Source organism: Malaclemys terrapin, chromosome 13 (genome assembly GCF_027887155.1).
Source record: "Malaclemys terrapin pileata isolate rMalTer1 chromosome 13, rMalTer1.hap1, whole genome shotgun sequence".
Lineage (NCBI taxonomy): Eukaryota > Metazoa > Chordata > Testudines > Emydidae > Malaclemys > Malaclemys terrapin.
In genome coordinates this window covers 41,482,083-41,494,627 of record NC_071517.1, presented here as the reverse complement: position 1 = coordinate 41,494,627, position 12,545 = coordinate 41,482,083, and the positions used below count along the sequence as shown (strand labels likewise).

The 12,545-nt window shown below is 50.8% G+C and overlaps 1 protein-coding gene and 1 non-coding gene across 4 annotated transcripts; one reads left to right on the top strand and one right to left on the bottom strand.

The window, feature by feature from the left end:
* Window positions 1-2,499: 2,499 nt before the first annotated feature.
* On the bottom strand, window positions 2,500-10,352 carry LOC128847518 (zinc finger protein 436-like). 3 transcript variants are annotated; one of them, XM_054047006.1, is made up of 5 exons: window positions 10,089-10,352; window positions 8,447-8,651; window positions 7,822-7,948; window positions 7,107-7,220; window positions 2,500-6,795 (listed from the first exon to the last, which is right to left on the bottom strand). In XM_054047006.1, exons 2-5 carry the CDS (start codon window positions 8,585-8,587, stop codon window positions 5,447-5,449), a joined length of 1,731 nt encoding a protein of 576 aa, XP_053902981.1. In that variant the 5' UTR covers window positions 8,588-8,651; window positions 10,089-10,352; the 3' UTR covers window positions 2,500-5,446. The 3 variants fall into 3 exon arrangements, with proteins under 3 accessions (XP_053902981.1, XP_053902980.1, XP_053902982.1); XM_054047005.1 differs by lacking the exon at window positions 10,089-10,352 and having other exon boundaries at window positions 8,447-8,826; XM_054047007.1 differs by lacking the exon at window positions 10,089-10,352 and having other exon boundaries at window positions 2,500-6,792; window positions 8,447-8,826.
* A 149-nt stretch (window positions 10,353-10,501) lies between these two features.
* Window positions 10,502-10,573, top strand: TRNAD-GUC (transfer RNA aspartic acid (anticodon GUC)). Its single transcript has one exon. It is a non-coding gene; the product is annotated as a tRNA-Asp (tRNA).
* The last annotated feature ends 1,972 nt before the right edge of the window (window positions 10,574-12,545 follow it).

Sequence of the window (12,545 nt, the reverse complement as noted above, 5' to 3'; positions counted from 1 at the left end):
GGTGCAGGGAGGATATCTTTTGATGCTCCCTGTTGCCCATGGGTGTGGGGGAATCCAGTCTCTGTGAGCATTGGAGATCCCCCTGTCATTCTCCTGGCCCCACAGACAAGAGCGTGGTGTCCCTCGCGGCTGCCTAGTGTCTGTGGCCTTGCATTATCCCCCGTGGCTCTGCAGTCGCAGATAACATGGCAGTCCCCACCGGTGGGGAAGCAATACCCCACACCTCCCCAGCCACCAAGTCCGGGGTGGGAAATGCTCCCCAGCTGCCATGGGAAGAGGGGAGCTACTCAGGATTCCCCTTGGATCCACGGGCCATTGGGAACTCCAGTGGTCCCAGGCACGCATGGCGACTGGGGAACTGAGATTGATCCCACAATGCCCATGGGCAGTGGGGAACCTCAGGGCATTCCCCAGCACCCAGGAAGAGTCGGGAGCCATGGGCCTGCGAGGACTGGGGACCATTGGAGGATTCAACACCTCTGTTGGTGGCAGCTTGTGAGCTGCGGGGGTGTTTCTCCACCACCTGAAGTGGCAGCGGAGCAGCATGGAATTCCCCCCCCCAACACCATGGGCTGGGGAAATGCAGGGCATCCCCCCCATCCACAGGGGGTTGGGGGCCACGACGGCGGAATGAAACTTTCCCCACAGGCCAGGCATTTATGAAGTTGTGACCAGGGTCCGGGGGGCCACACTGAGATTGCTCAACTAGGGCAAACTGCAAAGAATGGAGCCGACCATCCTCAAAACTGGTGGATATTCCAATATTTAGCCCTGATCTACACTACAGGGTTAGGTCAAATTTAGCAGCGTTGGGTCGATTTAATGCTCCATCCGTCCTCATGAGCAACCTTGTTTTGTCAACTTAAAGGGCTCTTAAAATCAACTTCTGTATTCCTCCCCAGCATGGGGATTAGTGCTAAAATCGGCCTTGCTGGGTTGAATTTGGGGTAATGTAGACACAATTCGACGGTATTAGCTTCTGGGAGCTATCCCAGAGTGCTCCATTGTGACCGCTCTGGACACCACTTTCAACTCTGATTCACTAGCCAGGTACATAGGAAAAGCCCCGTGAACTTTTGAATTTCATTTCCTGTTTTGCCAGCGCGGCGAGCTCAGCAGCACAGGTGACCATTCAGTCCCAGAATCGCAAACGAGCTCCAGCATGGACTGAATGGGAGACACTGGATCTGATCACTGTATAGGAAGAAGAATCTGTGCAGGCAGAACTCCATTCAAAAAGACAAAATGCTGATATATGTGCCAAAATCACACACGGCATGGTGGACAGGCTACACCAGGGACACACAGCAGTGCCACCCGAAAGTTAAGGAGCTCAGACAAGCTACCAAAGAACAAAGGAGATACATGGTTGCTCCAGGTCAGAGCCCCATACATGCCGCTACTTTGATCAGCTGCATGAAATTCTAGGGGGGGACGACCCTACCACTACCCCACCACTGTCCGTGGACACCTACAAGGGGGAGTCTCACACAAAAGGGAGGAGGATTTTGTGGATGAGGAGGAGGAGGAGAGTACACAGCAGGCAAGCGGAGAATCTGTTCTCCCCGGCAGCCAGGAACTTTTCATCACCCTGGAGCCATACCCTCCGAAGACATGCTCCTGGACCATGAAGCCGGAGAAGGCACCTCTGATGAGTGTACCTTTGTAAATACACTACAGCAGGGGTCCCCAATGCAGTGCCCGTGGGCACCATGGCGCTCACTGGGGCATCTATGTGCGCCCGCCTACTAGCCACCAGACAAGCAGCTGCCAAAATGCCGCCGAGAAGCTGCAAAATCAAGAAGTGCTGCTGCCGAAATGCCGCCGATTTTCTGTGACATTTCAGTGGCGACACCTCTTGACGTTGCCACTTCTCGGCGGCATTTCAGCGGCTACTTGTCCAGCGGCCACGGTCCTCAGTGGCTAGTCGTCTGGCGCCCGCCACACGGAAAAGGTTGGGGACCACTGAACTACAGGGTTTAAAAGCAAGTGTGTATAATGATTAATTTGCCCTGAAGACTTGGGATGCATTCACAGCCAGTACAGCTCCTGGAAAAGTCTGTTAACATGTCTGGGGATGGAGCAGGAATCCTCCAGGGACATCTCCATGAAGCTCTCCTGGAGGTACTCCAAAAGCCTTTGTAGAAGGTTTCTGGGTAGGGCTGCCTTATTCCATCATCCATGGTAGGACACTACCACGCCAAGCCAGTAGCAAGTAGTCTGGGATCATTGCAGCACAAAGCATGGCAGGGAATGGTCCTGGGCTTTGGTCGCATTCAAGCAACATTCGGTCTTTATCTCTCTGTGTTAGCCTCAGGAGAGTGATATCATTTATGGTCACCAGGTTGAAATAGGGGAATTTGTTTAAGGGGACAATTAGAGGAGCCTGTTCATGCTGAGCTGTTTGCGTTTGGTTGAAAGGGATCATCCCTGATAATAACCACGTGGTGGGGGGAGGGGTGAAGGGATCATCCCAGAGAATTGGGTGGGGGAGGATTTGTGCTGCACATCCACCCAAAAACCACAGCCCCTCCTTTTAAATGGCCAACCCAACAGGCATTGCTTGGTATGGGAAAGAAGGGCGCCGCAGTTCGAAAGCATGCCCACAGGTTATGAAGGCGGAAGAAGTCAACCCCGTGTACTCTCTGGCTTACCATGGCTGCCTGCAAACCGAATTCTGTTGCCCAGCCATGTGTGATGGCTCACACCATACCGGCAGGCACTCGATATAAAAGGCAAAATGCGACCTTGTACCTAAAGAACATGGGCTGCCTGCTGAGAATTGCTTGATTCACTGTGAAAGAGTCTCTTTTGTTTTCTGAAATGTATCTTTTAGAATTCTACTTTCCCCTTTTTTCCTCCTGCACGTGCAAATGTTTCTACACTCCCTCCATCATCTCCATCCCAGAGGTTATCACAGATTAGAAGGTGAAAAAAAACGCACTCACGATGACATGTTTTCCAAGCTCATGCAGTCCTCCTGCACTGATAGAGCACAGTTGAATGCGTGGAGGCAAACAATGGCAGAGTCCAGGAAAGCATTAAGTGAGTGCAACGAGAGGAGGCAGGATGCGATGCTCAAGCTAATGGGGGAGCAAACAGACATGCTCAGGTGTCTGGTGGAGCTGATGCGGGAAAGGCAGCAAGAGCACAGACCGCCGCTGCAGCCCCTGTATAACCACCTGCCCTCCTCCTCAAGTTCCATATCCTCCTCACCCAGATGCCCAAGAACGCTCCGGGCACCCAGCCACTCCACCCCAGAGGATTGCCCAAGAAACAGAAGGTTGGCATTCAATCAGTTTTGATTTGTAGTGTGGCCTTGTCCATTCCTCCTCCCCTCTTCCCCCACTCCACCCGGGCTACCTTGTGAGTTATCTCCCTATTTTTTAATCAATTAATAAAGAATACATGGTTTTGAAATGATAGTGACTTTATTTCCTTTGCAAGTGGTGATAGAATGGGGGAGGGTGGTTGGCTTACAGGGAATTAGAGTCAACCAAGGGGGTGGGTTTGAATCAAGGAGAAACAAACAGAACTGTCACACCGTAGCCTGGCCAGTCATGAAACTGGGTTTCAAAGCTTCTCTGATGTGCAGCGTGCCCAGCTGTGCTCTTCTAATTGCCCTGTTGTGAGAAATGGGCCACCAGGCAATTTGTCTCAACCTCCCACCTTGCCATAAATGTCTCCCCCTTATTCTCACATATATTATGGAGCACACAGCAAACAGCAATAACAGTGGGAATATTGGTTTTGCTGAGATCTAACCTAGTCAGCAAACAGCACCAGTGAGCTTTTAAACATCCAAATGCACATTCTACCACCATTCTGCACTTGCTCAGCCTATAGTTGAACTGCTCCTTATTACTGTCCAGGGTGCCTGTGTATGGCTTCATGAGCCATGGCATTAAGGGGTAGGCTGGGTCCCCAAGGATAACTATAGGCATTTCAACATCCCCAACAGTTATTTTCTGGTCTGGGAAGTAAGTCCCTTCCTGCAGCTGTTCAAACAGACCAGAGTTCCTGAAGATGTGAGCGTCATGCACCTTTCTCGCCCATCCCACGTTGATGTCGGTGAAATGTCCCTTGTGATCCACCAGTGCTTTCAGCACCATTCAAAAATACCACTTGCGGTTTACGTACTGGTTGCCAAGTTGGTCCAGTCCCAAGATAGAGATATGCGTTCCATCTATTGCCCCACCACAGATAGGGACTCCCATTGCAGCAAAGCCATCCACTATGACCTGCACATTTCCCAGAGTCACTACCCTTGATTTGGGAGCCATAGGGCCACGAGAAATGGGGACCATTGGCAGAGTCCCCCACCTCCGTTGGTGGTGGATTGTGATGGCCAAATTAAACTTTCCCCAGAGGCCAGGCATTTATGTAATTGTGACCTGGGTCCCGGGGGGGCATACTGAGATTGCTCAAATAGGGCAAAGTGCAAAGAACGGGACAACAATCCCCAAAACTAGTGGCTATTACAATACTTAGATTCTCCAAGCCAGCAACAAAACAGCTTCTACAATACCTTATTGGCTACACAGAGGCCAAAGCACAGCTCCCTTAAAGCAACCTGGCCTTGGGATCCCTCCCAGACAGCCCAGTTAAACATGATGGGGATTGCTGAAAATCTTATTCCTCATATTAAAAAGTTCCACCAATTCCAAAGGATCCAATACATTATCCACCAAGTTAAGGAATTCGTCAGTTCTGACCCAAATGCAGGCTTTACAGCCAATTCTTATTAACTCAACTAAGATGTATTAAAAGAAGAAAAGAGAGAGTGTTTTGGTTAAAAAATCATTATACATACAGAGATGCATAGAGTCCTTAGGTCTGTTTCACTGTAGAAATGATGCTTTAGAATTGCAAAGAGTCCTTTACAGAAACATTTCATCACGTTCTAGTCCAATGTCCAAATTTCAATGTCAGGGTGGTCCAGATGGGACTGGAGATCTCCATCTTCCAACTCACACTCCCTCTCCTCCCCCCGCAAAAAAATGCTTAAGCAGATAAGAGAAGAAAGGATCATTTTTGCAGCGTCTCGACAGCACACAGTCCTTGGCTGAACAATAGGCTTTTGAAGTAACCTTCTAGTTCCTAAACATCACTGGTAATTAATTACATGGATTAACATGAGGTGATTCTCCATAAAGCAATTCATAGACAGTTTACCATAAACTTTCAGGAGACAAACAATGACATTATTACAACCAAGTTTTACTTAATGGTAATATTCCCTTTTGATCTCTGAATTCACAGAATAGAGCCCTACACAGGAACCATTTATTTCCCTTGTTAACCTCTAACAAGATACAGCCAAACAAAGACTACTACTGTTACCATCTTCTTCCATGTCTTTAACAATACACGTTTACCTTTCAAAGCTCTAGTTTATCTAAGGAGGACACATTTTTCTAACATATCTCTAAAGGTTGAATCTAGGTCAATTACATGCAATTTCCTTAACACTTTCTGTCCCTGCATCAGAGAAGTTTAGAAGTGCAATTTCCACACAGTCTAAACACTTGTGAGGTCTCTCTCCTGTGTGGATTCTCTGATGTTTAAGAAGGCGTGACCTCCATAGGAAACCTTTTCCACAGAATAAACACTTGTGGGGTCTCTCTCCTGTGTGGATTCTCTGATGTACAAGAAGGTCTGACCTCCGTATGAAACTTTTTCCACATTCCATGCACTTCTGGGGTCTCTCTCCTGTGTGGATTGCCTGATGTTTAACAAGGTCTGACCTCTGTATGAATCTTTTCCCACAATCTAAACATTTATGGGGTCTCTCTCCTGTGTGGAATACCTGATGTTTAACAAGGTCAGACCTCCATACAAATCTTTTTCCACAGACTAAACACTTATGGGGTCCCTCTCCTCTGTGTAATGCCTGATGTTTAAAAAGAACTGACCTCCGTTTGAAACTTTTCCCACAGTCCAAGCACTTGTGAGGTCTCTCTCCTGTGTGGATTCTCTGATGTTGAATAAGATCTGACCTCTGTATGAAACTTTTCCCACAGTCCAAGCACTTGTGAGGTCTCTCTCCTGTGTGGATTCTTTGATGTTGAATAAGGTCTGACCGCCGTATGAAACTTTTCCCACAGTCCAAGCACTTATGGGGTCTCTCTCCTGTGTGGATCGCCTGATGATTAAAAAGGTCTGATCTCTGTATGAAACTTTTCCCACAGTTGAAACACTTATGGGGTCTATCTCCTGTGTGGATTGCCTGATGTTTAAGAAGGTCAGACCTCTGTATGAAACTTTTTCCACAGTTGAAGCACTTATGTGGTCTCTCTCCTGTGTGGCTTAGCTGATGTCTAATTACTTCTGACTTCCAAAGGAAACACTTCCCACACTGGAGGCATTGATAGGGTTTCTCTCCTGTGTGGCTTCTCCCATGGTTATTCAGGTCTGAGCGATTATTGAAGCTTTGTCCAAGGTCCAAGCATTGAAGGGGTTTCTCTCCAGTATGGATTGTCTGATGTGATCTCAGAATAAATCCTTTCTCAAAATCGAGGCATTCACAGCATTTGTCTTCCTTGGAATTTGCCTGCTGGGTTGTGGGATCCTTTTCTCCTCCCCCATATTTAATAGATTCATCCACTTTCTTCCTTGGTTGGTTTCCCTGCAGCTTTTCTGACCTGTGCCAATTTCCATAGGTTTCTCCCTGTTCCCAGCATTGGGAAAAATTCCCTTCAGCTCTTCCCACAAAGGTCCCCTGTGGTTGCACTTTCCCAGCAACTTCCTGATGATGATTCCCATTCTCGTTCTCACTCCTTTGCTCAGCACCTGCTGGGAGAGAGAGACGATCCAGACAGGAGTCATTGTGCTGCAGAGAAAGAGGAATAACACGGAGGGAAAACCCAAAACAAAGACTGAGCAATTGGATTGTGCCTCCACATCCCACCCAAACACTCAAAGGAAAGGAGAGATGGGAAGGAAACTCTTGTAGCCAATAGGACGGGTGGAAAGCCGTGAGTGATATCTGCTGACTACTGCGCTACCCTGGGTGAGAGGAGGAAGAACTAAGGGCATTTACTGACACCATATTTTTGGGATTCTCAACTTTTTCCTTCATTCCCCATTTCTGTGTCAGTCCTCACCTGTGCGGGCACATCTCAGGCTCTCACTTTCCTCGCAGGCCCGGAAATCCGGCACCCACGGTGCTTCCCCTCGTTCCAGGCGGGAGATCAGCTCAGGTTTGGGAATGGGGAATCCTGGAGGGGCGGGGGGAATCAAACAGATCAGGGTGCATGGAGGATTGAGAGAGCATCTGTCATAAAGAACAATCTGTGAGAGGAATCTGTCCCTGTGCTCTGCTGGGCAACGTGGAATGCAAGAGAACAGGAACATGGTCACTGAGCCCTCTTGGGAGAGGCAGACGTCTGGGGAGGTGAGGGGAATTTTTACACCCTCACTAGGAATTCCCAGGATCTGCACAGCCTAGGACCTTTGCTGACACACACACAGCTCTGGCATTAAACCCCTGCCTATTTCTAAGCCTTCCCAATGGGTGAAGCTATTCCCAAGAAGGGAGGTAAAAAAGGATTTGGTGTGAATGGGAATCAATACAAAAAGGACAATGAATGAATTCTGCCTCTTTCAAAGCAGGAGGGGTGGGGATGACCTAACATGTCCATTAAGTTTTGACACCGTGTCTCACTGGAGAGGGCACGGAGATGCAAGTCTCTCTCACAGGGCAGCTGTGCATTACGCAAAACATTTTCCTCTGATCTAACTGACGAGTGAAGAACCTGACCAGAGTCAGACATGAAGACTCCACGGCTTCTAATAACCAAGGGGACAGGAATCCCTTACCCAGTGAGGTCACTGTCTCGTAGTTCTCCTGCATGACATCCCTGTAGAGAGCTCTCTGAGCGGGGTCCAGCAGAGCACCCTGCCCCTGGGTGAAATACACAGCCACCTCCTCAAAGGTCACCGGCATCTGAAACAAGAGTCCCCCACTCAGCACCTGCTGCTCCAGCCCCAATCCCACTAGTCACAGGGAAAGGAAAAAAACCTCAAAGCTCTGGGAGGGCCAGAGTAACAAAATCAGACCCCTACTGTTCAGAGCAGCCAGGAGGCTTCAGGGGGTGGGAGAAGGTGAGAGCTCCTTGTCCCGCCCCAGCACACAGAGCAGGGCAGAGTCTTCTCATTTCCCACACACCTGCCAGCCACAGGCTGATCCAGGAAGCAGAGCTCTGAGTCGGGGACAGGGACAGGTATCTCAACAGCTTCCCTTCATATTTCCCAGCAGCCTCTGGCCAGTGGGTTCAGGCTCCAGTCCTGTGCAGGGGGTTGTGTCCTGTTTTCAAAATGGGCAAATGTCCCTCTCCCCCACTGCTGCCAGTGGTCCTACCCAGAAAATCGGCAGGTTTATCACACTCTGTCTCCTCCCTGCCTCTCCCTCCCCATGCCCAGAAGCTCCCTGAAAATCCCCTACCTGAGCTGGCTCCATCACAGCCATTTCCCTTACGTGTCTGCTGGAAGACGGGACGATCTGGAGTGAAATGTGGACGTGATTCCTCAGCCTGATGGAGTGAGAGGGACTATGGGGCATGTTACAGACAGGGCTGGAATCCATGTCACACCCTGAGTCCTCCCAGGCTCTTTAGACCCTCCCAGTAACAGCATCTCTGAGCAAAACACTAGGAAAAGAGCAGAATCAAAGGGGCCACTTTGGGGGATTGCCCCAATTTGCAGTGTAAGCCCCTCTCCCTTAGCAATAGCTGGAGCCCTCTGGTGGCAACACCTGAATAATGAGCTGCCCTGGACTCCCCCAGCAGCCCCCAGGGACAGGCAGGCAGAGGCTGATCCCATTGGCCCATCAGCTCTCCCCCTGCCAGAGCCCGCAGTGACTCCGGCAGCCCTGAACACTCAAGGATCAGAGCCCCCAAAATCATGAATTTGTTTCTTTTAAAAAAATCCAATGTAAGCTGGGAGGTGGGTGGGTGGGTGTGTGGGTGGGTGTGGGTGTGTGTGTGTGTAGGGGGCCGCGTGTGGATATTTGCCTTGTAACTAGGCACTGCTGGGGAAATGTAACTTGGACAGACGGCATTGTCTGCTACCCCTGTCGTACATGGGGATGGTCATATCGGTGAGTCTGTGACTGCCATGGTCACAAAGGTGTGAGGACACCGTCTGGCAGGTGTAACAAAACATACTAAGTTCACTTCACTCATGTGATGAGTTTTGAGACCAGCCCATGAAATCAGTCAGCTCTGCCCTTAAATTACATTATAATAGAAACAGGAACTGTTACAGTGTCACCCTGAGGTGTGATTGCTGAAGCTACTCGCAACTATTCATATTTCCCATGATGATTTGCCATTACAAATATGAATTCTATGGCCCAATGACGTCCCTCCGCACAAAGCTAATAAAGTTTAGGCTGAAGAGCTGAGAGTAATAAAAATAATGTTTTTATAAGGAACTAATGTACAGGAGTGAAACTGCCCAGACTGGATTCCAAGAGGAGTGAAACTCGGGGAACAGGGACAGTGGCTGGGACACACGGATGAAGCGCTGGGCGGCTTTACGCAGACACAGGAACTGAGACCCAGATTCTTTAAACACTCGAAGCAGGTGTGACAGTGAGATCTTTGGGGGGGGGGGTCTGTAAATATTTCACTGGATCAAGTCTCCTTTAGCAGCTCAGTAACATCTTATACAGGGGGAGAGCGGCTCTGTCCGGGCTCTGCGATGCACTGGGCCTTTAAGGACACGGCTCTGGGAAATGGGAGCTGAGATCCTGGGGAAGGGGGGAGGAAAAGCCCCAATGCCCTATTTTTGCAAACACTGCAGCTGGATCAACCCATCTGGGGACAATTTTTATTCCCTCTGCCCCTCCCTATTCCTGGGTTTCCCCCTCCGGCCTGCCTGGCAGGGTCTGTACCCGGCTCTCACCCCCCCCCGCTCCCCACGTGTCGCTGTCCCGGGCTCCCCCCGCCCCGCACACACCGGGAGCTGGCGGCAGCTTTCCCGGGCCCAGGGCGGGAATCGCAGCCAGCTCCGCTGGGAGCAGCCTGGGGCCAAACCTCCCCCTGCAGCCCGGGGGTGACGGGGGGGGGGCGGGTCTCTCTCACCTTCCCTCCGAGCGGGGCCCCCTGGGGCAGGGGCCGGGCCGGGAAGGGGCCTGGCCGGGCTGGGGGCTCTGCCCTGGGAGAGGCTCCTGGGGAGCAGCGGGAAGGGCCCTGCTGGAGATTCCCCTCTCCCGGCTGCAGCCCGGGCTCCGGGCTCCCAGCACCAGCCGCCGGGGCTCGGGGATCTCGCCAGGAGCCTGGAGCCAGAGTCCCCGCAGCGGCTGCGAGTCACTTCCTGCTGCCGGGCCTGAGCCCAGCGATCGCTCCCCCCAGAGCCGCCTCCCAGCTGCTCCTGGGTCCTAGCGATCAACCCACCGCGCTGCAGCATCTCTGTGTCCGGCTCCTGTTCCACTCACAGACGTTAAGGTCAGAAGGGCCCATCATGAGTATGTAACCCAGAGCACCCATCAACCACTTCCTCGTTAGTATAGTGGTGAGTATCCCTGCCTGTCACGCGGGAGACCGGGGTTCGATTCCCCGACGGGGAGTATAATCTATTTTTGACAGAACAAGGAGCAATGGTCTCAAGTTGCAGTGGGGGAGGTTTAGGTTGAATATTAGGAAACACTATTTCTAATGTAATGAATCACTCCAGTTCCATTGCATAGTGTTCAGAACAAATACAATTTATTAAACAGCAAGTAATAAAAAAATTAAGGAAAAAATGGGAAAGGTGAAAGGAAAACACATCACCCCACTCTGTGAGCAGGGCCAGATTAACCCTCCTGTGGGCCGGGGTTATTAGATTTTCTGGGGCCCTCTTGGCCAGGGGTGTCTCCCTGCACTGGGCCCTCTGCCCAGGGTCCCCCTCGCTCTCACCAGCTGCTCACTGCACCCAACTCCAGACTGCTCCAGCCTCCCTCTGGCTCAGCACTGCTGCCATAGGTGCCAACTTCCTCTCTGGCTGGTGGATGCTCGACCTCCCTCTGCCCCCATCCATTCCCCCAAGCCCCCACCCTGCCTCTCCCGTTTTCTGGCACACACAGAGGACGGACTCCTGACTCCCTCAGGGTATCTCTACACTACGAAATTAGGTTGATATTTTAGAAGTCAATTTTTCGGAACAGATTGTATAAAGTCGAATGCATGCATCCCAACTAAGCACAGTAAATTGGCGGCCACAGTACCGTGGCTAGCGTCAACTTTTGGGGCGGAGCACTGTGGGTAGCTATCCCACAGTTCCCACAGTCTCTGCTGCCCATTGAAATTCTGGGTTGAGCTCCCAATGCCTGATGGGGCAAAAAATTTGTCACGGGTGGTTTTGTGTACATGTCGTCAGTCACCCCTCCCTCCGTGAAAGCAACGGCAAAGAATCATTTTCCGCCCTTTTCCCTGGATTGCCCACGCAGATGTCATAGCACCACAAGCATGGAGCCCACTCAGATCACCACGGCAGTTTTGAGCATTGTAAACACCTCACACATTATTGTGCAGTATGTGCAGAACCAAAACCTGCAAAAGCAGGCGAGGAGGTGACGGCAGTGTGGTGACGAGAGTGATGAGGACATGGACACAAACTTCTCTCAAAGTGTGGGCCCCAACAGTTGGACATCCTGGTGGCAATGGGGCTGGCTCATTCCATGGATAGCCAATTCTGGGCCCGGGAAACAAGCACAGACTGGTGGGACTGCATAGTGTTACAGGTCTGGGATGATTCCCAGTGGCTGCAAAACTTTTGCATGTGTAAGGGCACTTTCATGGAACTTTTGACTTGCTTTCCCCTGCCCTGAGGCGCAAGAATACCAAGATGAGAGCAGCCCTTACAGTTCAGAAGCGAGTGGCAATAACCCTGTGGAAGATTGCAACGCCAGACAGCTACCGGTCAGTCAGGAATCAATTTGGAGTTGGCAAATCTACTGTGGGGGCTGCTGTGATCCAAGTAGCCAATGCAATCACTGAGCTGCTGCTACCAAGGGTAGTGACTCTGGGAAATGTGCAGGTCATAGTGGATGGCTTTGCTGCAATGGGATTCCCTGACTTTGGTGGGGCGATAGATGGAACGCAAATCCCTATCTTGGGACCGGACCACCTTGGCAGCCAATAAATAAACCGCAAGGGTACTTTTCAATGGTGCTGCAAGCACTGGTGGATCACAAGGGACATTTCACTGACATCAACGTGGGATGGCCGGGAAAGGTGCATGACGCTCGCATCTTCAGGAACTCTGGTCTGTTTGAACAGCTGCAGGAAGGGACTTACTTCCCAGACCAGAAAATAACTGTTGGGGATGTTGAAATGCCTATAGTTATCCTTGGGGACCCAGTCTACCCCTTAATGCCATGGCTCATGAAGCCATACACAGGCAGCCTGGACAGTAATAAGGAGCAGTTCAACTGTAGGCTGAGCAAGTGCAGAATGGTGGTAAAATGTGCATTTGGATGTATAAAAGTGCGCTGGTGCAGTTTACTGACTTGGCTAGACCTCAACAAAAACCAATATTCCCATTTTGATTGCTGCTTG

Coding starts and splice junctions, on each gene's coding strand:
- LOC128847518 (XM_054047006.1), bottom strand. CDS start 8,587: ATGGATTCCAGCCCTGTCTGTAACATGCCCCATAGTCCCTCTCACTCC. Junction 7,949..8,446: donor CTGTGATGGAGCCAGCTCAG/GTAGGGGATTTT, acceptor CTCTTGTTTCAG/ATGCCGGTGACCTTTGAGGA. Junction 6,796..7,106: donor CCTGAGATGTGCCCGCACAG/GTGAGGACTGAC, acceptor TCTCTCTCCCAG/CAGGTGCTGAGCAAAGGAGT.